This window comes from Chanodichthys erythropterus, chromosome 14 (assembly GCF_024489055.1).
Source record: "Chanodichthys erythropterus isolate Z2021 chromosome 14, ASM2448905v1, whole genome shotgun sequence".
In the NCBI taxonomy this organism is placed as follows: Eukaryota; Metazoa; Chordata; class Actinopteri; order Cypriniformes; family Xenocyprididae; genus Chanodichthys; species Chanodichthys erythropterus.
This window is the reverse complement of record NC_090234.1, coordinates 25,019,840-25,047,314: the sequence shown is the minus strand read 5'-3', so window position 1 is coordinate 25,047,314 and position 27,475 is coordinate 25,019,840. Positions and strand designations below refer to the sequence as shown.

The 27,475-nt window shown below is 35.8% G+C and overlaps 2 protein-coding genes across 2 annotated transcripts; one reads left to right on the top strand and one right to left on the bottom strand.

Moving 5' to 3' along the window:
- Window positions 1–1,254: 1,254 nt before the first annotated feature.
- On the bottom strand, window positions 1,255–9,259 carry tsn (translin). The gene is made up of 6 exons (XM_067409681.1): window positions 9,012–9,259; window positions 8,605–8,698; window positions 8,426–8,522; window positions 8,195–8,310; window positions 8,034–8,113; window positions 1,255–3,083 (listed from the first exon to the last, which is right to left on the bottom strand). The coding sequence occupies exons 1-6, from the start codon at window positions 9,075–9,077 to the stop codon at window positions 2,853–2,855; spliced, it is 684 nt and encodes a 227-aa protein (XP_067265782.1). The 5' UTR covers window positions 9,078–9,259; the 3' UTR covers window positions 1,255–2,852.
- Window positions 9,260–12,605: 3,346 nt separating this feature from the next.
- arl5a (ADP-ribosylation factor-like 5A) lies at window positions 12,606–25,636 on the top strand. The gene is made up of 6 exons (XM_067410227.1): window positions 12,606–12,928; window positions 17,872–17,932; window positions 20,273–20,420; window positions 20,498–20,581; window positions 22,065–22,216; window positions 24,713–25,636. Exons 1-6 carry the CDS (start codon window positions 12,883–12,885, stop codon window positions 24,759–24,761), a joined length of 540 nt encoding a protein of 179 aa, XP_067266328.1. The 5' UTR covers window positions 12,606–12,882; the 3' UTR covers window positions 24,762–25,636.
- The last annotated feature ends 1,839 nt before the right edge of the window (window positions 25,637–27,475 follow it).

Here is a 27,475-nt window from a genome sequence, read left to right as displayed (position 1 = left end):
TGTACAACTAGTTTGCGACTGAGAAGAAACGTTTTCAGTTGTGAAATGGTTTTTGTGATAAGCATGAGGGAACATGTTTTGATTGGATGGACTTTTTAGTATGTACTACAGAGTGGACACCTGTGTTTTGTGTGAAGACTGGGATAAAGCTGTTTTGTTTCCACACCATTGTAATTCCCTCTTCCTCTTCTTCTCTCTCTTCCGTTAGCAACTATTCCCACTGCCATCCAGGAGCAGTTCTCATTTTTGTATCACTGTGCTGGTTTACAAAACAGCAATAATATTCATTGTATTATGTAGCGGCAGTAAAGCTATTTTTATTCACAGGTACCCATATTCTTGTGATCAGTGATGTAACAAAACATTTTTTGGTATTTTTTTCTCCATAAATGAGGGTGTAGCATCAAGTATTGCCACATTAATGGTTGTGCTGAAACCATCCGTGGCCAGATCCTGAATTAGAAAATGTCAATTCGATGTTTTCCCCCCAAAATTATGTAGTTTATAATAACAATGTTGCTTTCCTTTGTAATCTTTGAGGGGGAGAAAATATGTGCCTTTGTTTATTTGATACTAAATGAGTCTGTTGTACTATTTGTTCAAGTTTTCCCTCTACGTTTACCTAAAAATCAGGCCTTATGTCAAATGATTGAGAAAAAGATTATTTTTCAGTAGCTGCTATAATATTCCAACTTTCCCAATGATATACGAACTGTGCTCTATGACAACTCGCTAAATGTTACCTGTTTTTGTTTGATGCACTTTAACATGAAGGTCCTAAAACTGGAGCGAGGACATTGTTCTGCCGTTTACAAAGCTTTACTGTACTTTGTTTTAAAGATTATTTGAGCTTTAAGAGAAAATGAACCACAGTTGACTTGAGCAATAGCCATCAACCACATTCACCCAGTCATTCTGGTCTCTCTCTGTATGTTTAAAGTCAATACTAATGGATAGATATGTCGCTATCACCGGATTTTGGCATTTAGGTGAATATTGAATTCATGAATATTTACTGTTTTTCCAATGGCATTGATACTGTTAGAAATACCATAGCTTCCACATTACACAATGAAAAGAAGAGTTGAACCTGCCAGAGAACTTTGTCAGAAATTTTACTTTTAACTGAGACCAATCGAGCTGTTAAATACTTTTTTTCCATTCTTAAAAATCCTAATTTAATATTTTTTTGTTGTGTAAAATATTGTGAAATGCAATTAAAAATGACAAGTATCCATCTCTCTTAACTGACTCCATGTTTTCTGAGAACTTTATTCCCAATGACAATCTTTATTACACATTATTGAACAAGCAAATAATTTCCCCATTGAACCACCACATGAACGGGCATTTCAAATGCAAATACTGTCAGATAGAAATCTATCTTTGCGAATAAACAAAGAATACAAACCATTATTGCTGATAATTACTAGGAATCATTTTAAGTAAAAGCACCCCCCCCAAAAAACACTGAAAGAGCAGATAAAACATGCACCCACAAAGAACACACAACTAGAAGAGCGATAAAAAAGTCAACACAGAGAATCCACAAGCAAAATAGGTAGGAACATAAAAATTCCCATAAATCTTTACAAAGGAAAACAAATGCACTGTCAGTTTGCTCTTTGAAACATTTGCTTGGAAGGTTTTAGTGTTATTTTTCCCAAAGCTCTTCCTGATATGACACAATGCAGGTGGAGTTCAGCATGCAACAACATCCAGAACAAAAGGAAAGGCGCATATAAACTGAAAAGTAGAAGTGATAAGTGGTTAAAAATGTACAGCAAGAAAACACTTTGAACTTATTGATCCAAATGTGAAAATTCTGTCACCATTTACTCATCCTCATGCCGGTCCAAACCTGTATGACTTTCTTCTGTGCATCACAATAGAAGATATTTTGAAAAATGTTTCCACAGTTTTTGTCAATATAATGAAAGTCAGTGGGGTCCAAAACAACACTTTGGACCCTTTTGACTTTTTATGGACAAAGAAACATTCAAAATGATCTTCTATGTTTTGCAGAAGTCAAACAGGTTTGGAGCGATAAGAGGATGCGTAAATGATGACATTACTTTTATTTTTGGATGAACCAGCTCTTTAAAGGGAGTAATACATGAAAGTGTAAATATGGCACCAAAAGGCAAACTGGTGCTTTAAGAAGCTCAGATGATATACAGACTGAAGATCTTTACAGTATGAAATTAAACATTTTTGGCACAGGTTTATCAACTATCTTCATGTACACCTTAGCAAGATACCATAAACATGTGATTTAGTCAAAGTTACATTCAAGAAAAGTGCCATGTGTGTAGAAAACTCAATCTAATGAATCAGTGTATGTCATTTGTAATATTTGTGTAGGTCAACATCAAGAAAATGTCTTGATGTCTTTACTGGTCAGAAAGCAACAAAACAGGCACAGAACTTCTGCTTCTAACAGCATTTACCATCATTTCCTTCTCTTCATCAATATTTCAGTGTTTATACTTAAATATCTCCCCCCCAAAAAGTTCTCTTTCTTGTTTGACTGTACAATGATTCACAAGAGAGATGGCCAAGACAAAAGCAACCAATACTAGTAAAAAAACATCCAATCAAAAATAACAGACAAACAAATGCATCTGTACATAAACATCTCTCAACAGAAGTAAGAAAGAAGATCTCCCCACTAAAACCTGAACTGATCTCTGTCCTGGTAAGGGCTTCAAAACCTCCAATCCCTTTCCTCCTCCTCCTCCTCTTCCTCCTCCTCTGACCATCTGCACACTGACAAGTTTAACCACTCTTCCAGTCGTGGAGAATCCAAGCCAGGGTAGTGCCCAGCGGCCTCTTGCGTTCCCACGCCGGCTCTACTTATCTCCTCCAGTCTCCTGCTCCTTGGCAAGGCCTCGGATGGAAAGGTCGTACACCACCTCTTCGATCTTTTTCACATCGTACTTGAGGCCGTCATAGCGCTTGCGAAGAGGGTCGTTTTTTAAGTTGAGTAAGCGAAAGCCAGAGTCGAGTTCGTTGATAAAGTTTGAGATCCTAAGCGGACGTCCATAGTCCCCTGCGGTCACGCTGTTCACTGCCAGCCTGGACTAAATGAAGAAAATGCAAAAGGTACATTGTGTTTTTAATACGTTTCACATCAAGAAGGTCACACAAAATACACTAATGCCTAAAAATTGCACTGGTATCATTAAAAGGAGGTGTATATGACTTTCTTCTTTCTGATGAACACAATCAGACATATTTTAATCAATGCTCGGATGCATCAGGGTTTTGTAATGGCAGTGAGCGGTCACGAGTATGAGCTGAATAAAGTGCTTCCATCCACATCCATCCATCATAAACAAACTCCACTCGGCTCCGGGGGGTTAATAAAGGCCTTCTGAATCGAAGCAATGCATTTGTGTAAAAAAAAAAATTATTCATGAAGCATCGGAGCAAAAATGAATCAGTGTATCGAATCATGATTCAGATCACGTGTCAAACTGCCAACGCCTGAAATCACGTGACTTTGGCGCTCCGAAAAGCAAATTCGATACACTGATTCATTATGCTCCGATGCTCCCCGAAGCAGTGTTTTGAAATCGGCCATCACTAAACAAGTCGTTATTTTGTTTTTTTGGTGCACCAAAAATATTCTTGTCACTTTATACTATTAATATTGAACCACTGTACTCACATGAACTCATTTAAATATGTTTTTAGTACATTAATGGATCTTGAGAGAGGAAATGTCATTGCTTCCTATGGAGGCCTCATGGAGCCATCAGATTTCAACAAAAATATCTTAATTTGTGTTCCGAAGATTAACGAAGGTCTTACTGGTGTGGAACGGCATGATGGTGAGTAATAAATGACAGAATTTTCATTTTTGGGTGAACTAACCCTTTAAGAAGTTATGAAGTCAAATATCTAGCTTCCACCAGACCACCTTCCTTATTCAAGTTACGCAGATGAATCGCCTTCTATGGAAGTAAAATAATGCCAAATGTTTTTGAAATAAAAAGCTTGTTGAATTGCACTATTTGAAAAAAAATATGCATTACATTAGCTGTACTTGCATTTAGATGCACTGTATTTTTAAGGCTTGCATTTTTATGGGCTGAAATTCAACATGGTCGTATATTTAGGCTATGAATATTTCAATTAAAAATATTTCACACACATTTTCATTATTAAAAATTCAATAATTCATATTCACCTTTTAGATTTCACTTCCAAAATATTCATTCTGTTTAAAAATACAACCTATAAAATTCGACTAGCAATTTTCAGTCCATTTTATTTCGCTTTACAAATTCGCTTCCACAAATTCAGTGGCTCAAATTCGGCAGAAAATTCAACATTTCACATCCGGGAACTGCAGGAAGAGCAGTAGAGTGCCGATGCATCATCTCTATCTGCTGTTAGTCTTCTTCACCAGCAGGTGTCGCTAGCGGCTGTTTAGGAAGACCAAAGCAACGCTAGTAAGTCATCATTCATTCATAAAAACGGATTTACAGAAATGGAGCAAGTGGTAAGTGAATGTGTGATGATTATCAGGGCCAGTATAAATGCAGAAAAGCTGATAAAGACACAAAAGCTGCATTTATGTTTAATTCAGTGTATTTACGCTTACTTTCCCTGTGTAGCTACAGCTTTCTCTCCAGTGAACAAGATAACGTTATTGCCCGATGCTGGTGTACAGATCAAACGTTAAATCTGAGATATACATATATTTCTCTCTGTTGATAAGTTTCCTTAAATTTATATCGCAGCGCGGTGTTGTAATAATAGGGTTTCCCTCATCCGTCATAGGATTCCCCTGCCATCAGGACATATAAAACTCTTAACACAGCTTAATGGACTCGTACAGTGATATAAAAGACCAAACTCGCACCTCATTTGTGATGTAGGTTAGACTATATAGGCTCCAAGAAAGCAGATACTGGCATTAAGTTGATTTGACGCTGAACGTTTGATTATAATATTCGCAAATTTAGGGACCGTCTCTAAAGTTACGACATTCTGTATTCACGTTTCTACCTTCAATAGCATTTAAAGAGAATGACTTAGTCACAAAACCAACTCTAAAGTGTTTATCTAGGTGTCAGGTATAATGCAAACCTTTTAGATTATTGATGTTTATTAAAATAAAAGGTAACACTTTATATTAAATAGTTGATATGAACGAACAATGAACTGCACTTCTACAGCACTTACTAATCTTTGTTAATGTTAATTCCAGCATTTACTAATACATTATTAAAATCAAGAGTTGTATTTGTCAACTTTAGTTAATGCACAGTGAAGTAACATGAACAATGAACTGCTGTATTTTTATTAACGTTAACAAAGATTAACAAATACAACAACAAATGTGTTGCTCATGGATAGTTCACAATAGTTAATACATTATGAACCTTACTGTAAAGTGTTTCCAAATAAACTGTCAAGTAATATGTAAAGATTGCTATGTATTTCACTACTGTATTGGATAATTAGAAGCTCAATAACATTTGATGAGAATGATTTACTATCACCAAAACTACCTGTGAAGTGTTCATCTATAGGTGCCAGGTCGAAGAGTGATGCACCCTTCTCTCTCTCTCTCTCTCTCTCTCTCTCTCTCTCTCTCTCTCTCTCTCTCTCTCTCTCTCTCTCTCTCTCTCTCTCTCTCACACACACACACACACACACATTCAAACACACTCAACTCAAAGTACATGCACATATACTTTTTCTTTTTTTTACACATTCATCACACAATTAGTTCTACTTTGTTAATTTTATTTCTAAATTTTATTTAAAATTTGTATAAGCAGGATAATCTATGATCAGGTAAAATAAAAAATGAACAAAGTAAAAAAAATGGTGTGATGAACATGTAAAAAAAAAAAAGAAATAGTATATATGCATGTGCTTTGAGTGAGGTGTGTTTGAATATGTATATGTGCATGTGTGTCTACAAGATTTTGGTAGAAGGTAGAAACGTGAATACCAAATGTCGTAACTTTAGAAACGGTCCCTAAATTTTCGAATATCATAATCAAACGTTCAGCGTCAAATCAACTTAATGCCAGTATCTGCTTTCTTGGAGCCTATATAGTCTAACCTACATCACAAATGAGGTGCGAGTTTGGTCTTTTATATCACTGTACGAGTCCATTAAGCTGTGTTAAGAGTTTTATATGTCCTGATGGCAGGGGAATCCTATGACGGATGAGGGAAACCCTATTATTACAACACCGCGCTGCGATATAAATTTAAGGAAACTTATCAACAGAGAGAAATATATGTATATCTCAGATTTAACGTTTGATCTGTACACCAGCATCGGGCAATAACGTTATCTTGTTCACTGGAGAGAAAGCTGTAGCTACACAGGGAAAGTAAGCGTAAATACACTGAATTAAACATAAATGCAGCTTTTGTGTCTTTATCAGCTTTTCTGCATTTATACTGGCCCTGATAATCATCACACATTCACTTACCACTTGCTCCATTTCTGTAAATCCGTTTTTATGAATGAATGATGACTTACTAGCGTTGCTTTGGTCTTCCTAAACAGCCGCTAGCGACACCTGCTGGTGAAGAAGACTAACAGCAGATAGAGATGATGCATCGGCACTCTACTGCTCTTCCTGCAGTTCCCGGGTGTGAAATGTTGAATTTTCTGCCGAATTTGAGTCACAGAATTTGTGGAAGCGAATTTGTAAAGTGAAATAAAATGGACTGAAAATTTCTAGTCGAATTTTATAGGTTGTATTTTTAAACAGAATAAATATCTTGGAAGTGAAATTTGAAATGTGAATATGAATTATTTAATTTTTAATAATGAAAATGTGTGTGAAATATTTTTAATTGAAATATTCACAGCTTAAATATACGACTGTGTTGAATTTCATCCCATAAAAATGCAAGCCTTAAAAATACAGTGCATCTAAATGCAAGTACAGCTAATGTAATGCATATTTTTTTTCATTTAGAGCAATTCAACAAGCTTTTTATTTCAAAAACATTTGGCATTAATTTACTTCCATAGCCTTCGATAATGAACGTGATATTGCATGGCTTATCAGTGATCTACGGCTCTGTCTATTAAATGCCGCTTTATTTGAAAGCAGGTGATGGCGATTTAGCGGTAATCAGGGAACCGGCTTTACTGACAAAATGCGCGTGACAATCACATGTGATATATCGCCCAGCCCTAGTGGTGGATCATTGCACTTATGACTTTTGTGGCATTCTAAAAATGTGGCGCTCAAGTTAAAATAAAAAAAAATATATATATATATATCTCAAAACTTTGCATTTTTGCTCCATTCCACTGTTCGCATCTCACATTTTTTAACACAAAAACACGTTCAATATGAATAGCCCTAACGCTTGTTGCCAACCATCATTAAATCGAAAAAAGAAGACAACGACAACAACAAAATGTGTAGCTTTATATAAACAAATGTATATAAACGTATTCTTCAAAAAGCTTACACTGTATGTCCTACACCTTCCCTATTCTACTTACGGAAAAAATGGAACTGGCGCTGCGTTCGTTCTTTAAGTAGAATAGGAAAGGCGTAGGACATACAGCGTAAGCTTTTTGAAGAATACGGAAGTGCGGTTTTGGCGGAAGCACGTGCAAGGCTATCATTAGTTTATATAAAGCATATACATTTACATTTTTTCGAAAATGATCGATCGTTTCGCTAGATAAGACCCTTATTCCTCGTCTGGTATTGTTTAAAGCCCTTTGAAGCTGCACTGAAACTAATTTTGACCTTCATCCGTTTGGAGGCCATTGAAGTCCACTATAAGGAGAATAATCCTGGAATGTTTTCATCAAAAACCTTCATTTCTTTTCGACTGAAGAAAGAAGGACATGAACATCTTGGATGACATGGGGGTGAGTAAATTATCAGGAAAATTTTGTATGAAAGTGAACTAATCCTTTAATGTGAACTTAAATGTTTAAATACAGTAAAAGGTATAATATTATTGCTAAAAATGATCATATTGTTTGTCTAAATTAATTTAAAGAGAAAAAAAAAACAACTTACCAGCTCACTGGCCAAAATAAGGACTCCTGCTAGATAGTCTTCCACGTCCAAATGAAACCCCTTTTCTCTGTCGACTTCAACTGAATAAATGTAAAGTAAATTTAATCTACAATAGTCTCACAAGTATAGAAGATATATAAATAAACATGAACTTTACATACTGGCAAGTATTTTTGCCACTTCCTCACGTGTAACCAAGGACTCGCTTTCCAGGTATACCACAAAAGCTGCAAGGAAGGCAAGACGTTGAAGAACAAATCTCCAATGTTCATGATACCTAGGGAAAGATGAGGTCCTGTCAATCTTTAATACAATTATCAGGACTAGAAACATGATCATTCAGTCATTGGGAGGAAAAAAAATAGCACAAGACGAGAGGCATCTACACTAACCGATAGTACTGTTCCACAGGGAACTTAGTTTTTAGCTCTCCAGTGTGATTTCTCACAGTGCAGAACAGCTCTCTGGCCTTCAAACACTTGCTGGGAACTGGTGGAGAGAATGAAAACTCCTTATAAAAGACACTTCGTAGATCAAAAGACTTAGATCAAGTATTTTAATTTTTTCTTACTGTCTTTGAAACCAGTTGGTTGATGGACACTTTGAAGAACAGTGAGGATCTCTCTCGCCGTCTGCTCCAGAACTTGGACAACTTTTCTTATGTCCTAAAGGAAGAACATAGAAAGATGAGTCAGCCGAAAGCACATATGGATCATACACAGCACAAATTCATAAAGAGATCAGCCGAACTTTCTGTCGAGACTTTGATAGCTGTTGCATTTTATCAAGTCTAATCCACAATTATCCAATGTTAGTGTGACAGGACATATTATATATGATGATACGGCAATACTAGCAATAATTTTTGCGACTGTACATGACATTTCAAACGGACTTCACGTTGCTTCTTAAAACCCATTTTAGTAAAGTTATGTTGCGATGCAAAAAGCCAGTTTATGTGTCAGTGCAATTGTTTACCTCTCGAATATCTTGATCTGCACTCAGAAAGCCTTGGATATAGCTAAACATCTCCGTTACAGACATCTTCAAATGTGTTTTTCTCGTGCGCTTTCGCTGTGCACTGTGACTAGCTCCTCCAAATATACACTATTTAGATAACGTTAAGATGCAAACAGAGATTGTTAATTGTCTTGCTCGCGAAATAAACAGCCTTGCAGTTATAATTCGAGTCATCAGCATGCACATTCACATCTGCCCTTCCTCGATTCGTCGCATTATGATGATGTAATGATCGTCTCTCTCGGTCTCTTCATGCATGTTTCTGGTAATCCAGACGCCCTCTACTGGCCTTCCTCAAATCCAACGCTTTCTTTTATTCAGTTATATTTCTCAAAATCATTAAGCTTCTGACTTAAAAAAATAGAGCTTAGTTTCCAATTCAGGAAATTATATAATAATAATAATATTTTAACTTCAAGATAAAGCACTAATAAATGACAGCAGTTAATCAGAACTGTCAGCAGCAGCAAAGCAACCAAAGTCTACTTCTCATCTTTACATTTATGCAGTTGATTGATTTATGCGTGAAAATGTTCAGATTTATGCAGGAATTATTGATTTTATTTGCCCAATTTCTATAAAATGCTTTCTATTGCAGTCACACCTCTGTCTGTATATGTGTGTGTTTGTTTGTGTGTGTGTGTGTGTGTGTGTGTGTGCACACGTGTTTGTGTGATCATGTTCGTTCCACATTGCTTTTGTGCTCTAGTACCAGGCCTTCATTTATGTGTGAAAATGTTCAGATTTATGCAGGAATTATTGATTTTATTTGCCAGTTTCTATAAAATGCTTTCTATTGCAGTCACACCTCTGTCTGTATATGTGTGTGTGTCTTTGTGTGTGTGTGTTTGTGTGTGTGTGTGTGTGTGTGTGCACACGTGTTTGTGTGATCATGTTCGTTCCACATTGCTTTTGTGCTCTAGTACCAGGCCTTGATTTATGCGTGAAAATGTTCAGATTTATGCAGGAATTATTGATTTTATTTGCCAGTTTCTATAAAATGCTTTCTATTGCAGTCACACCTCTGTCTGTATATGTGTGTGTGTGTGTGTGTGTGTGTGTGTGTGTGTGTGTGTGTGTGTGTGTGTGTGTGTGTGTGTGTGTGTTTGTGTGTGTGTGCACACGTGTTTGTGTGATCATGTTCGTTCCACATTGCTTTTGTGCTCTAGTACCAGGCCTTCATTTATGTGTGAAAATTTTCAGATTTATGCAGGAATTATTGATTTTATTTGCCAGTTTCTATAAAATGCTTTCTATTGCAGTCACACCTCTGTCTGTATATGTGTGTGTGTGTGTGTGTGTGTGTGTGTGTGTGTGTGTGTGTGTGTGTGTGTGTGTGTGTGTGTGCTTTTGTTTATATTACATTGTGGGGACCAAATGTCCCCATGATGTAATATAAACCTGAGTTCACCTACATCGTGGGGACCAGCCAGCGGTCCCCACAATGTAAATGGGTTTATAAATCATATAGAATGAGTTTTTGTGAAAAAGTAAAAGTTTGCACAGTTTCCTGTGAGGGTTAGGTTTAGGGGTAGGGGCAGGGTAGGGGGATAGAATGTACAGTTTGTTCAGTGTAAAATGCATTGAAGTCTATGGAAAGTCCCCACAATTCACAAAAACAAACATGTGTGTGTGTGTGTGTGTGTGTGTGTGTGTGTGTGTGTGTGTGTGTGTGTGTGTGTGTGTGTGTGTGTGTGTGTGTGTGTGTGTGTGTGTGTGTGTGTGTGTGTGTGTGTGTGTGTGTGTGTGTGTGCTTTTGTTTATATTACATTGTGGGGACCAAATGTCCCCATGATGTAATATAAACCTGAGTTCACCTACATCGTGGGGACCAGCCAGCGGTCCCCACAATGTAAATGGGTTTATAAATCATATAGAATGAGTTTTTGTGAAAAAGTAAAAGTTTGCACAGTTTCCTGTGAGGGTTAGGTTTAGGGGTAGGGGCAGGGTAGGGGGATAGAATGTACAGTTTGTTCAGTGTAAAATGCATTGAAGTCTATGGAAAGTCCCCACAATTCACAAAAACAAACATGTGTGTGTGTGTGTGTGTGTGTGTGTGTGTGTGTGTGTGTGTGTGTGTGTGTGTGTGTGTGTGTGTGTGCACACGTGTTTGTGTGATCATGTTCGTTCCACATTGCTTTTGTGCTCTAGTACCAGGCCTTGATTTATGCGTGAAAATGTTCAGATTTATGCAGGAATTATTGATTTTATTTGCCGAATTTCTATAAAATGCTTTCTATTGCAGTCACACTTTTGTCTGTATATGTGTGTGTTTGTTTGTGTGTGTGTGTGTGTGTGTGTGCACACATGTTTGTGTGATCATGTTCGTTCCACATTGCTTTTGTGCTCTATTACCAGGCCTTCATTTATATGTGAAAATTTTCAGATTTATGCAGGAATTATTGATTTTATTTGCCGAATTTCTATGAAATGCTTTCTATTGCAGTCAAACCTCTGTCTGTATATGTGTGTGTGTTTGTGTCTTTGTGTGTGTATGTGTGTGTGTGTGTGTGTGTGCACACGTGTTTGTGTGATCATGTTCATTCCACATTGCTTTTGTGCTCTAGTACCAGGCCTTCATTTATGTGTGAAAATGTTCAGATTTATGCAGGAATTATTGATTTTATTTGCCAGTTTCTATAAAATGCTTTCTATTGCAGTCACACCTCTGTCTGTATGTGTGTGTGTGTGTGTGTGTGTGTGTGTGCACACATGTTTGTATGATCATGTTCGTTCCACATTGCTTATATGCTCTAGTTCCAGATCTTCACTGTGGTGTAAAGATTTTTGGATTTATGTTGGATTTATCGATTTTATTTGACAAATAAAAAAATACAAAAAATCTTATTTTTTCACATTTCCCATTCATTTTTCAATTGGGGTTTTCAATTGACCCCAAAGACCAGAATTGTAAACTTTTTTTTTTTTTTTTTTTACATACCTTTAGAACCAAATCAAGCCCAGTTTGTGTGTATGTGTGTGTGTGTGTGTGTGTGTGTGTGTGTGTGTGTGTGTGTGTGTGTGTGTGTGTGTGTGTACAGATAGATAATGTAGAAAAAGTCACAAAATCGTATTCCACTGAGATGAAGGGAACCATTTTTTAAGTAAGCAAATATTGACCCCAATGACCTTAAAAAACACAATTTTGAAAGAACCGATTCATTCATTCATTTTACCAATGTAAGGAGTTGCACAACTGCATTTATATTAAACGTATTTATCAAGAATATGTACAGACTTCAGACAAAAAAATTCTATTGTTATGCTCTTTTATTTTATTTTTTTTACACAGATCAACTGTCTAGTCACGTATATATTATACATGCACGCTGTAATGCTATCTCTAGCATCAGTCCACTATGCTGTCAGTGAGAGTGTGGCTGTATCTCAAAACCTAGTGAGCTGCCTATCTAGAAAGCATTTCCTAAAACCCTAAACATTCCAAAGTGTGCCCTAGTGTGCTGTCCAGCTAGGTTCCGCACTAGCGTTTGAGACAGGCCGAGAGAGAGACTTCCGGTGAGTGTTGCGTGGCTTTAAACTAAACGACTCTGATTGAGTTCAGCGTTTCAGACGCTCGTCTCACTGCCGCAGAGCCAAATGAACATTTCATTTACCTCCAGACACGACAGCACTGAAATGATGCAGTATTTAGAAATCCTATCCCCACGAGACATGGATACCATCCACAAGAGGATATTAAAGGAGTGAATAACTGTTACCTTGAGCACTATTTTGTACTGAACCTGATTGTTAGCTTAGCTGGCTAGCAGATAGATTTTTTAGTCTGCTGCTGCTGCTGGGTGGTGTTGCCCGAGGCCGGACATCAGCGATGGGAATCATTTTTACAAAGTTATGGAGGCTTTTTAACCACCAAGGTACGTCAATTATTATATTTTAAAACATAACGTTACTTCGATAATATATTTAAACATCGACTTGCTATATGGGCTTTTTATTAGCTAGCAAGTGTTTGCTAAACTGCTACTGTAGTTTCGCTTTAAAACAGCGACGCTGGTGCTTATATACGACTTAAATAATTATAAACATGTTGTATATACATTCTTCAGGGTAGAAATATTACGTAAACGTCTTTCATTACATCAAAACAGTCGCTAAGGCTTCAATAATTCTGGCTAAGGTGGTTCAGGACTGGCTGTTGACATACTCTGCTGTCAGGGTCAGTCTCTGTTAGTGGAGGATGGAGCCCTTTATTTTTCACTAATAGATAATTGTTGTGTAACGTGTCAAGCACTTTGACACGCTTATGTAATTCTCATGTAAGATTAAATATGGTAGGAAATGTATTTGTTCGCATTTTACCATTGCAGTGGGTAAAAATATATGTTTGGTTTAATGTTTTTCGTCTAGTATTGTTAAAACATAACTCACCATTGAGAACATATCAATATAAAGTGAATGTGAAAACCAAAAATCAGCACTGATTATAGATTAACCTGTACCAGTACTATGAATTCAAAAGTGAAACACCCATTGCAGCACTTTTTGCTTTTTTAAGCCAGATCATTTGTGCCTCTTTCCTTCTGTGATTGTGCATGCTGGGCATTTTGCAACACTGGTCAGCCTGTGTGTTTCTGACAGTGGTGTAATCCTCAAAGCGCTGGAGTTTGTGTCAGCATTACTTGTTATACAACGTCCATAGCCGGTGGTCTCTCATTTATTATAAATGGTGTGGGATATCCATAAAGCATAATCTTGTTTGAAAGACTTGCACATTAGTGTATGAGGTACTGAGCATGTGCAAATTGCAACATAATCCAGTGGAACATTTCCCTTCAGTTCTCACCTTACTCATTAGTCGAATAGATCATTGTGATATGGGTGAGCCTTGTAACGTGAGAGTTAGATATTGTTGCCTGCAGTTGGATGCAGTACCAACAGTCTGTTTTATTTCTTTTTGTTTAGATTTAGTGTAGTAAGTCATTATTAAAGGGGACTTTTTACACAATATTGCTCAAAAGGTTGGGGTCGGTAAGATTTTTTTTTTGTTTGTTTCATTCTCATACTGTTACTGACCAAGACATGTTGTAATACAGTAAAAAAAACCTAATATATTAGTGAAATAATATTACATTTTAAATAACTGTTTTTTTATTTTATTTTTTATTATTATTATATTTTAAAATACCAAAATAGATTTTATTCCTGTGATGGCAATGCTGAATTCTTCAGTCTATGCTGATTTTATTTTATTTTTTTTGTGCTCAAGAAACATTTCTTATTAATATCAATCTTGTGCTGCTTGATTATTTTGTGGAAACCATGATACGTTTTTTTAGGAATCTTTTGTAACATTAGAAATGTCTTTAGTCACTTTTGATCAATTTAGTGCATCCTTACTGAATAAAAGTATGAATTTTTTAAAAAATATATATAAAAATCTTAATGACCTCAAACGTTCAAATGGTAATAGTCTTTCACCCTAAATTCATGATAAATTAGTTTTATAGTTTTACTGTTTCTGACTGTTTCTGCAATGCATCACACAAAACTGCTTCAGTTCTTTGAAAACATTTCATGGAATAGACAGAACTGATAAGATGATATGATCAGAGCCGCTGAATGGGTAGAATCTAACCTTCATTCATACACGCTTTGTACCTCTTTGGTTTTTCTTTTTTTAATTCCTCAGTTTCACGTTTCGTCTTGTGCAGGTTAGAATGCAACTTTCCAGGAAACTGGAATAGATATGAGTGTAACAAATGTTGATAATATGAGTGTAAGATGTATTTAAAATGTTTCCCATTCTTTAGGTTAGATGTTTGAAAGTTGACACTGCAAATGTAATCCCGCACTGTGGCTAGTTTTGTCTTTTTGTTTTAGTTGTCTACTTTGTACTGTGTTGCCATTATGTATTTCATGCATTAGTCAGGCACTTGTGTTTTTATGCCTTGAAAATAAAACATTTTTCTTTGAGGTATTGAAAACTGCTGCTGTGACTTCTGCAAATAATCTGCTGTCACATATTGAAGTTGCCTGGCTGTTAGGGTTAGGTAGATTATGATTTGTTGAAATTGCACAAATGACTTGTTGTGATATTCGGAAGCATAGCTAGAATGGTCTGATATGATACACATCATATTCCACTGTTTCCAAAAGCTTGTTTAAAGCTGTATAATTTACAGAGATCATTATTTTTTGGTTGTGAAGAGAACATTTAATTAAAAAATATATTTCTTTCTTACACATATACGTTTTAATTTAATGTGGTGTGGTAAAGAACTTTAAAAGTACTGAAAAACCCTTTTGTTGAGAACCTCTCATGTTTTTATGAGTTCAGAGAGAGATCTGGAACCATGTGACTCCAGCCACCTCTTTAAATCTAAATGTAAACACAACTGTACATTTACACCTCATGTTTGTCCCATTTAGCAACCCATTTTTTGCTACAAAGGCAAGGACTTGGTATTAAGCTAATTTGTATGTTCTTAAATGAGAGTGAGGAAAAAATAACATTTAATTGAAAGCACAACTTTACAATACACCTTAACCTTTGTACCCTCTTTGGCAATTGAATGCTTCGCTGACATGATTTTATCAGCTTGAAAACTCTTGAGTGTCATCAGTTTCAAAGTGTCTTGGTAAAAAGCATCTCTTTCTCATTCTACAGAATGATTTTTTAAAAGCTGTCTTTATAGATTAATCGAGTAGTGTCAGATTCCTCAACAAGGACAGTGGTCTGTCTAGTGTGCATACTGCGTAGTATACTTGTGACTCATTTTGAAAACATCTGAATGGGTGTGTCTCAATGTCCTTGAATACCTGATGCTTTTAAGCTGTACGGATACATTTCATACAGATCTATCTCAGATTATGACCAAACAAAATGTTTATATTTATGTTTGTGTATGATACAGTTTGTATAAATTACTCCAAATTTCCAGTTAATTCACATTAAGTTTCCAACTTGGAATATTTCTAAAATTCCCCAACTTAACTTACCATGAAAGGTTTACTAAGTTTACCAATAATTTTCCACCCCTTTGCAACCACATGTCAGATTCATCAAGATTCGAGTGGTGCAGGTATAATGGCACTTTGTAGGCAAACCAGCAGTTGGCATCACACTGGTTCCCTTGACAAAAACCCAATAGGATTTTTCTATAGGCTTTTGGATTATCGCAAAAAACAAGCTCTGTGATCAACAAAAGTCTGTGATACTTGCACGTTTTGTCCATCAAGATAATTTACACAGATAAACACAACTTTTATTAATTTTGAAGCCTAAATGCATTCATCAAAAGTTAAAGGAAAAGGTATGCTATAAACAAACTGCACGGTCCCACAACTTCAACGTCACCACCACTAAGCTTCCGATAACTCTTTCAGTTTTTATCTAAAAAACATTTTCCCAGAAAGTTTGAGTTAGAATAGCTTATACAGTAGTTTGTCGTAGAATAAAACGTGAAAGTATATTGAGCTTGTGTTAACCACAAACCTTATTTTGGCCATTTAACCAAAAGCCCATTCAAAAAAATCCATTGACTTCAGGACGATGGAACCAGAAAGTGCTAAAATGCCAACTCATTTCATTTTGGCTTACAAATTTACATCATACCTGCACCACTCTGTCTCTATATGAATCAGAGCAATTCTTCAAATGTTTCCTCACATCCTGTCTGTCAACACTGATTTAATTTCCCTTATTCTTTTTAATGGTTTTATCAAAATTGTAAATCTTCATGAAGAAACCCCCAAAAAGAAGTCTGATATTTATTATATCAATTCTAAACCTCTATTGGGCCTGTTTTGTGCTAAGTGGGGCTGAAAAAAGTGCCTGCTCTTTTGCATGTGGCAGTCAGTTAAATTAGATTGAGATAGTTGCATTAGCTATGCATTTGTCCATTGTCATGCATGATAAACAGTATGCAAAGTTCTGTTGCAACTAAGAATTGTCTTTTCATGTGGAAACTATTCAGTCACCTTTACACACATAAGTGTTACCACGTCATCTAGTCTCTAATGCCATGTCTCTAATGACGTGTCTGCATGTGCAAACAGGCATATCCAGAGTCAGTTACAGCTTGAATTGTTATAGGTTGCAGTGTCAAAGTGGTTTAATAATAGTGCTGCACAGTATAATCATAATGTTAAAATAGAGATACATTGCCAAGATGCTGGGCATGAGTTCCTTTTTAAAATGTGTGGTGTTTTAAGAAGCAAGAAATTCAGTTGGCTTAATATTTAAAGATTATTCTGCTGTATGTTTAGTGTATTAGGCAAAATTAGTCTCAAACACTTTATTGGCAATAGAAAACCTTTTTGAGCAAAATTAAAGGTTTCACAACTAGTAAATTGGTAAGTAAATTGGTTCCTATTATTATTATTATTTGTTGTTGTTTTATATTATATTTATTATTATATCCAAATTATTAAAATAAGCATTTTTATGTCAAATTCACAACTGTTTAGCTTAATTGAAATGGGGCTGTACTGGAAAGTATACTGTATTATCTCATACACCATTTTTTTTTTGATGATGTAGGTAGAAAAACATGCTTTAAAAGGGCAGGAGCCGATTGGCTCCATTGGTCTTCAGCCTAAAACAAGTTCGAGACACGCAGCATATTTTACTCTGTTGGTTTGGCCATTATTCTGTTCTTTAGACCTGCACAGTTCCTTGCTATTGTTAGTGTATAGGATGACGCATTTCTCAGTGATGCATCCAAATACCTGTCATACGCATGTTTGTGTGTTAAATATTCTAGCTACATTTACAGCATTCAAAATCAAACCAATGCTGAGTATGATGTGAAGCGTTTACTAAAACATTTTAACTGTTTTCCTGTTCTTCCCCCAGAGCACAAAGTCATTATTGTTGGGCTGGACAATGCAGGAAAGACCACCATACTTTATCAGTTGTAAGTATTGCACTTAGTTATAAATCAAGTTCATTCTTGAATAATCTAGTGTAGTATAATATAATTAGGCTGTTATTTGCATGATTTCATCATACCATGGCACATACCCTCACCTTATATGGATGTATATTTCACAATATTACTGACTTCAACCTTTTGAACAGTAGTATGTGTTTAAATATAATTACAGATTGCAACAACTGTTTTATATTTAAATATATTTTAAAATGTAATTTACTCCTGCAATGGCAGAGATGAATTTTTAGCAGCCATTACTGCAGTCTTCAGTGACACATGATTCTTCAGAAGAAACTGATTCCTTTTTTCATGATTTTATGACAAGAAAATTCAAATGAACAGCATTTATTTGTAAAAATATTTTAAAACGTTATTAGTGGTCAACTGATATATCGACAAGGCTGATATATCGGCCGATATTTTCAATATTTTGAAATATCGGTTGATAATTTTCTTTGTTTGGCTGATGTGTGGAAAGCGTTGCCCATTGTCATATTCATGTCAATTTAACCATGTGCTGTAAATAAAGTTGGTGTTACCATGTTTTTATTTGAAAAAATATGATTCCTAGTGTGCACAAACTTACCAGATTACTGAATGCCCTATTGGTTACAGTGTTTAATTGCTTTTTATTCATATTTTTTTAACAATTTCTTTATTTGTGAAAAAATACTGTAATAGGTACTGTAAAATACTATAATTACAGAATCAAGACGTTGCCATCTATAGTATAGGTCTATTTTACAGATTTTTTAAAGGTGCCATCAAATGTTTTTTTACAAGATGTAATATAAGTCTAAGGTGTCCCTGAATGTGTCTCTGAAGTTGCAGCTCAAAATACCCCATAGATTTTTTTTAACTGCCTATTTTGAGGCATAATTAGAAATGCGCCGATTCATGCTGCGCCCCTTTAAATCGCGCGCTCTCCGCCCCCTCCCGAGCTCTCGACTCTATCACTGCATAAACAAAGTTCACACAGCTAATATAACCCTCAAAATGGATCTTTACAAAGTGTTCGTCATGCAACATGTCTAATCGCATAAGTACAGTGTTTATTTGGATGTTTACATTTGATTCTGAATGAGTTTGATAGTATGCTCTGTGGCTAAAGCTAACATTACACACTGTTGGAGAGATTTATAAAGAATGAAGTTGTTTATAAATTATACAGACTGCAAGTGTTTAAAATGAAAATAGCGACGGCTCTTGTCTCCGTGAATACAGTAAGAAATGATGGTAACTTTAACCACATTTAACAGTACATTAGCAACATGCTAATGAAACATTTAGAAAGACAATTTACAAATATCACTAAAAATATCATGTTATCATGGATCATGTCAGTTATTATTGCTCCATCTGCCATTTTTCGCTATAGTTCTTGCTTGCTTACCTAGTCTGATGATTCAGCTGTGCACATCCAGACATCCTGCCCTTGTGTAATGCTTGAACATGTGTACATGTAACATTTTTATAGCATTTTTTTCGTTTAAAATCTGGCTGTCATTCTTAATATTATTTTAATGTTTACGCAAACAAAAATTTCATGCTGTTAATTTTGTTGGTTTTCGATATAAAACTTGGTGAAAATATTTCAGTTTGTGTATCAGTACTTTTTGAACATTTCCATCACATTTTAACAATACAGAGATAATATTGATAACCGTGATCATTTTGGTCACTACAATAGTAATATGTCATTTTCATACCTTTACTCATAATTACTTTACAGTAATGCTATGCAAATATTGGGGGCGTACATATTAATGATCCCAACTGTTACGTAACAGTCGGTGTTATGTTGAGATTCCCCTGTTCTTCGGAGGTCGTTTAAACAAATGAGATTTATATAAGGAGGAGGAAACAATGGAGTTTGAGACTCACTGTATGTCATTTCCATGTACTGAACTCTTGTTATTCAACTATGCCAAGGTAAATTCAATTTTCAATTCGATGGCACCTTTAAAATTAATTTTAAAATTATTAATTTCTAATTTATTAAATAAGTAAAATAAATATAAATTTTAAATATAAACCGTCCATCAGCCACCTTGCACTCTAAGATATCAGCATCAGCCATTAAAAAAAATTATATCGGTCGACCACTAAACATTATAAATGTCTTTACTGTCACTTTTGATCAATTTATTCTGTCTTTGCTGAACACAAGTATGTATTAATTTAATTATTTTTTATATTCTTACCGACACAAAAAATACACACGTGATGGCATGATTAGATAATGTGATTAGTGTGTTCGTATTTATGGTGTTTTCCTATTTGTTGTTTGCTTCATGCTCATGTTGTTGTTGTAATCTCCAGCTCGATGAATGAGGTGGTGCACACTTCACCCACCATAGGCAGCAACGTGGAAGAGATTGTGGTCAATAATACTCATTTCCTTATGTGGGACATTGGAGGACAGGAATCACTGCGCTCCTCTTGGAACACTTACTACACTAACACAGAGGTAGATGCACTTGAGATACTGTTAAGTTATCTTGAATCGTAAAGGCAGTGTCTCATTAACGTGTTTCTTCTATGTAGTTTGTGATCGTGGTCGTGGACAGCACAGATAGAGAGAGAATCTCAGTGACCAGAGAGGAGCTCTACAGGATGTTAGCCCATGAGGCGAGTATATGTATGTCAGTAAGAGAACAGGTATTGCGTGAGAGTGTTCATACACACATATTTGCCAAATGGGTCATACTAGGGGTAGGCGATATACAGGTAGACATGAAATTTGTCAACCGGTAGAGATTTTGGACTATTGTCTCTATTGTGGTTATGCTCACATCACATTGCTGTGCTGCATGGTCATGAATGCCTATCATTTGCATGCGTTTTTAAACCGTAGTAAGCAGAGAAAGACAACATTTTGCTATATGCGCGTGCTGTCTGAGAGACGTGTGCACACGAAGCTGCTGCTCATAGAGCGTGCGAGTACTGAACTGAGTTCTTTTTGTCACAAAATTGGGCTTGAACATTAAATGCTCGTACTTTGTGTCAAAATGCAAGTCTTTGCAAGTATAAGCAGTCATTTATGTCTTAAGTGAACGTAAAAGTTGAGAAAGATAAAACAAGTATATTGCATCTGTGCAGTTAGTCTTAAAGTGACAGCATCCAAATATACCTGCTGCTGTCTGTGTCATCATTAATGTTATTCATACAACAAAAAAGAGAAAAACTCTCACTGCTCTTGACTGAATGACTTTTGTAACTTTTACACAGTGAAGACTATGTAGTGTTCTTTTAAGATGATGAAACACAGGGCAACTTTTTGAGCAATGTTGATGGGCAGTGTCACCGAGCGGTGATGATTGGGCACTTTCCCATTGAGAATGGGCAACAAATTTCGATCTGAAGTATCCAGACATATACATTTGATTATACAATTTATGTAGTATTTCTTATTTCTAGTGCTTGAAGTATTTCAGGAAGGTCTTTTATTTTTGTCTTTGTTCTATTGTAGTTTGTTTTCCTATATGCTTGTATTTAGTTTCTTTCTTTGTTCCTAATCACTTTTTACTTGTCCTCAGTAAGCTTGAGTTTTAGTATTAGTTTTTTGTGGTATTGACAATGAAGCATAATGAATTATGAAATTTCAATAGAATAATACAATTTTATATCATAACCTGTTTTAAAGCAAAAATAACTACATAGTAATATACAGTCAAACCAAACATTATTCAGACATTTTTTATATTTTTGATATATTTTTACTAGTGGATGCAGAACACTATAGTTCAATGATGTAAGTGAGGATTGCAAAATAAACTGTGACACATTATACCCAAAAATTCTTCATACAGTGGACTACTAGTAAAATTGACAAAAATTTGTAACCAAAAATTACACTTTGACCTGACCATGTTTTGCTTAAGTATTATCTGACATAATTAAGATGATTTTTTTCTGACTCAGTTTAACTCTGAGATCTTGTCATATTTTATTACCTTTTTTTTTAAACTATAGTGAATAAACTGTATGAATTAATGAAATGTTCATGGTTTTGGTTTGACTGTATATGGTTCAATAGGTTGTACTGAGACTGTCTTGTTTGCTCTTCTGTGCCATGACTTCTTGATTCCACTTCCTCTGTCCTCTTTATTAGGATCTGAAAAAAGCTGGTTTGTTGATTTTCGCCAACAAGCAAGATGTGAAAGGTTGTATGACTGTTGCTGAGATTTCCCAGAGTCTTCAGCTTACCTCCATCAAAGACCATCAGTGGCACATCCAGGCCTGCTGTGCCCTCACTGGAGAAGGGTAAGGCCACAAAAAACTACAGCAGAGCCACATGACAAACATGTACATACAAAGATCCAGTTCAATGTTATGTTTTCCATGAGTAGAGATGATGCAATGAGTCAAAGATTGTGTAAAAGTCATTTTGGCTACATATAGAACTAGCAATGATAGAAGCAATGAATCAGTATTGGGCATCTAAAAGTTGCATAGACGGCAATTGCTGTCAGGCAAATGCAGACATGTCCATGTTTGTTTTTAAAACACTGCCCGGCCAAAAAAAGTCACTGTTTGGATTTTAATAGGCAAATACTTAAGAATCTATGAATGGATCATTATTAGAGTGATTATTATTTTTGTAGCATGTTATATGTTTGGCAACGGTTCTTTTAACCCTGAAAGATGGAGTGTGTAACTTTTCATTTCTTAAACAACCATGTAGGAAGACACATCTTGACCATATTCCAGGATGACAATGTCAAGATTCACCAGGGTTAAAGTTAAAGAATGGTTCAGAGAGCATGAAGAATCATCTTCACACATGAATTGGCCCCTCTGAGTCCAGACCTTAATTTCATTTAAATTCTTTGGGATGTGCTGGAGTAGACTTTACAGAGTGCTCATTTCTTGCATTGTCAATACAAGATCTTAACCAAAAATTGATGCACCTCTTGATGGAAATAACATCACATTTATTTCAATAGAAAGGTGCATCATTTTTTGGTCAGGATCTTGTATTGACAGTGCAAGAGATGAGCACTCTGTAAAGTCTCCTCCGGCACATCCCAAAAACTTACAGTGAGGTTAAGTTCAGTGCCAATTCATGTGTGAAAATGATTTTTCATGCTCCCTCCCAACAATTTTTATACAGTTTGAGCTTGATGAATCTTGACATTGTCATCCTGGAATATGGCCATGATACATCTTAATACACGGTTGTTTAGGAAATGAAAAGCTACACACTCCATCTTTTCGGGTTAAAAGAACCGTTGCCAAACATATAACATGCTAGAAAAATAATAATCACTGTAATAATGATCCATCCATAGACTTGCCATATATTTGCCTATTAAAATCCAAACTCTTTTTTTTTTTTTTTGCCGGGCAGTGTATTAAGCAAGAATGTTCCATCTTTAGCCGCTATCCCACTGCACACGACAAACGACAGCCGATGGACGAAAAGTCATTCATTTGCTATGAAGAGTCACACAGGGGCTGCGTGGGGTGCTGACCATCTGCGGATGCACCTTTTTGGATCCGATTTGAGGAAAAAATTTAACTTGAGCGACTACATCGTATTTGTCATGCCAGCCTGGTGTGATTTATTTTTCAATCAAATCGATGTGTGCGCAAAGTGACCATTATTAATACTTTTTTGTTTAAATCTATCAGAAACACTTGATACTTTTAAAAACATTTAAAAAGGCATAGTTAATGATAAATAGTAAATTATTAATTTAATATTTATATTTTATTTTTTTTAATGTTGTCTCCATATTTTTGCTCAAATTATTGGCAGTCATTTGTCCTATCTGCATAGCTGTTGCTTGCATTCATTCCACCATGGTGAAATTTTGGAGGATAAAGTCTCTTGCTTTTGCACTCTGCTGGAGATACAAAAAGAAGTCAGTGAGGGTAAAAAGCTACCTTGTTCAAGCATCACCATTTAGTGCAAGAAATGCATCTTAATGGGAAAGATTTCTGAGACAGTGAGAGATTCTCTCCATATTGCATTACGACTGCCACTAGGGGGCAAATTCCGACAGTCGTGCCCAAATGTCGTGTGCAGTGGAAATGCAGCTTTTTAGGGCTTTAAGCAGACAGCCGTGGGAGCCCATTTTTGCCACATAAGAAAAAAAAATCTTTCTTTGGACATTTTGACACAAAAAGTTGAATTTGTGTTGTAATATATACTTTTTGTCATTTTGAGTTTTTGGCAATATGACATAAAAGGTCAAAATTAGGAAAAAAGTTATAAAAGTAATAAAATTCTGAAATATAAAAAGTAAGAATTATGTCAAAGTAGATCATTTTGATTTAATATGTCATAATGACTTTTATCTCATAATTTTGACTAATCTCATGATTATGATTTACCAAAGCATGATTTTTTTTTTGACAGTAATGTGACCGTACTATGCTTTTATAGACAACCCATGCAGTCCAATGCAGAATTTCACAAAATGTATCAAAGCAAATTCAAATTGTACCTTTCCGTAACCCTGTTCTGACTTCTTTACAGATACCTTTATGCACAGAAAATAATATTTAACGTGTTGAAAGCCATATTATGATCCAGAAAGTCTGTAGCTTTCATAATGGAATGTATGAGCAGCCATTGTCTACTGAAAAGACTAAAATGCATTCCTCATTTTATGGCAAAGTTCATTAGTTCAGAGGCCTTTCCCTGACTAACAGGCAGAAAGCACAAATGTCTTTCTTTGTCCTCTTTAGAGAAAGAAAGAAAATGGAAGCATTGTTAACTGCCCGAGCTGAATGTCTCTTTCCTGTCCGCAGGCTCTGCCAGGGTCTAGAATGGATGATGTCACGGCTGCGAGTAAGATGACCTCTGACCTCAGACAGCAGCGTGCTCTCTCTTGTCTTTTCCACCGGGCGTGGAGGCCGGTTGTCGCTCACTGTGAAGGTGACTCAGCGACGTCACCAGAACTTGTTTGATTAATTTATTACAGATTATTCAGAACTGTGAACAAACAATCTGTAACTAACTTACTAAAATAAGTCAGGACTTGCAAGACAGCATAAACCCAGTGTTTTTCTGCACGGATGGCCATCGAAAGAGTGATAAGGTGGCACAGACCTTGGACTAAGAGAACTTGTCTCTAGCTGAGCGGATCCCTGCCTGGAGTGGCCATGCTGCTTTACCCATCTACCTGACATGGTGTTGCCCAGTGTGTGCAGTCCAGTATTTTCATTAACCTTGTGCCTGCACCTGACTCTGTCTCCTCTGGGCTGAGGAGACACATTACCATGCAACGGGAGACTGCACTCATGTAAAATACAACTAAATAAAGTGTTTTTAATTGTCATGACCGGTTTCACATTTTAATTCTCTACAGATTTTCTCATCACCCCTCACTGATTGACATTCAAGCACTATCAAAATTGACAATGTTGAAGTATTTGGTATTCCACAGCTCTTTTGCCACCTAGGGGCATTGCATGGTGAAAAATGAATTAAATTAACTGTTTTAACCTGGAAAAAAAACCTGTTTGAGGATCTGAACTTTATCTGGATAGAACTTTGTATACTAAAATTATAGTATTTTAATACATATCACAGACCATATACATATAATATCACAGAGTTTTACTTCAGATCAGCTTAATTTTGTTTTTTTTTTTAGGACATAATTAAAACACTACTTTAAATCTGGTGCTTAAAGAATATGCAGAATGGCAAGAATAAATGAGATCATATCTTCACAGAGCAGATTTAAAAACAAACAAAAAAATAATAATAATCTTGTTAACTTATTTACTAAGTCCTAAAGTGTTAGTTCACCCAAAAATGAAATTTCTGTCATTTATTACTCGACCTCATGTTGTTCCAAACCAGTAAGAACTTCATTCATCTTCGGAACACAAATTAAGATATTTTTGATGAAATCCGATAGTAGACAGCAATTTAACAACCACTTTCAAGATACAGAAAGGTAAAATCGTTAAAATGGTTGACATGACTGTAGTGGTTCAACCTTAATTTTATGAAGCAATGAGAATACTTTTTGTGCGCAAAAATAATGCCTGTTGTCAACAATATCTTCTATGTCATTCTGCTACGGTGTTTACGTCTAGCGCTTCCAGGTTCTACGTCAAAACGCCGACTCACTAGGCTTGTACTACTTTGATGTCACAGCGCCGATGCATCTCGAACAAGCCTATTGAGTCGGCGTTTTGACGTAGAACCTGGAAGCACTGGACGTAAACACCGTAGCAGAATGACAGAGAAGATATTGTTGACTACAGGCATTATTTTTGTTTTTGTTTTTTTACGCACAAAAAGTATTCTCATTGCTTCATAAAATTAAGGTTGAACCACTGCAATTAAGTCAACCATTTTAACAATGTCTTTAGTACCTTTCTGGACCTTGAAAGTGGTTGTTAAATTGCTGTCTAATTAGGAGTTGGACAGCTCTCAGATTTCATCAAATATATCTTAATTTGCGTTTCGAAGATGAACGAAGGTCTTACGGGTGTGGAACAACATGAGAGTGAGTAATTAATGACAGAAATTTCATTTTTGGGTAAACTATCCCTTGAGTCCTCATCATAGTGAAGAAACCTTGACACTTGACAGACTTTTCTTTTTGGAATCTCTATAAAAGATGATCTCATTTAGAACTTCAGTGCCTCATAAGGATCTTTATAGTTATTTTTGTATCTATCTGAAGACAACACTGTTGATGGGGTTGTTAGTAATCCTGTTGATGTTGCAGTGTAGTTACTTGTATGTGTGCCCAGTTTCACAGACGAGGCTTAAGCCTAGTGCCAGACTATATGCATGTTTTCTTAACTGAAAGCAACCTGCACTGACATTTCTTAAAATATGTCAGTGCCATTGTTTTGTCTCAAGACCAGTAATATGTATTTTTTTATTTTTTTTCCCTAAGGCATGTTTATAAAAAGGTACGTAAAAAGTCCTAATTAGCCAAGGCCTAGGGTTGATCTAATAACTGTTTGTGAAACAATGCCTTAAAGTTTAATTTCATGAGTCTTGGTAAACAGGCTTTCTCTGGCACCTTATCTGCATCTGTGTACTGCAGTGTTATGAAATGCCCAGAGTGAGAGACATTGTTTTTATTTAAACAAGGAGTCATCGAAAGTGTTTTGATACCCATCCTCAGCTGTTCAGACCCCCCTATTAGTTACTTATTTTTCCAGTGACTAAGCTTTATGACACTCAAAGCATCATGTCACTGGATTGAAGTATTGTGTACAGCTCAGTCAACAGTTGTCCATGTTTTCATCTGTTCCCAGTATTGCTTTGCTTTACCTGTTCATATGTACTAATTATTCCAATCTTTAAGATAACCCCAACCAATATTAATTTTGTTTTATTTTCAATGTCGGCTTGTCCCACTCATGCACATTTCAACCTGTAAGGCAAATTTCAAGGAAAATCAATACAGTTTCCATATCTTAAAATATGTGACACAAGAATCATCAACCTAGAGTTAATTTTCCTTCAAATTTCCATTCTGTTTGATCCCACTTTTTGTATATTTTATTTATTTGGAAGCCAGGAATATAGAGAATTGA

Coding starts and splice junctions, on each gene's coding strand:
- tsn (XM_067409681.1), bottom strand. CDS start 9,077: ATGTCTGTAACGGAGATGTTTAGCTATATCCAAGGCTTTCTGAGTGCA. Junction 8,311..8,425: donor CCTGTGGAACAGTACTATCG/GTTAGTGTAGAT, acceptor ATCTTTCCCTAG/GTATCATGAACATTGGAGAT. Junction 3,084..8,033: donor TTATTTTGGCCAGTGAGCTG/GTAAGTTGTTTT, acceptor TTCTTCATTTAG/TCCAGGCTGGCAGTGAACAG.
- arl5a (XM_067410227.1), top strand. CDS start 12,883: ATGGGAATCATTTTTACAAAGTTATGGAGGCTTTTTAACCACCAAG. Junction 20,582..22,064: donor ACAGGATGTTAGCCCATGAG/GCGAGTATATGT, acceptor CCTCTTTATTAG/GATCTGAAAAAAGCTGGTTT. Junction 22,217..24,712: donor TGTGCCCTCACTGGAGAAGG/GTAAGGCCACAA, acceptor TCCTGTCCGCAG/GCTCTGCCAGGGTCTAGAAT.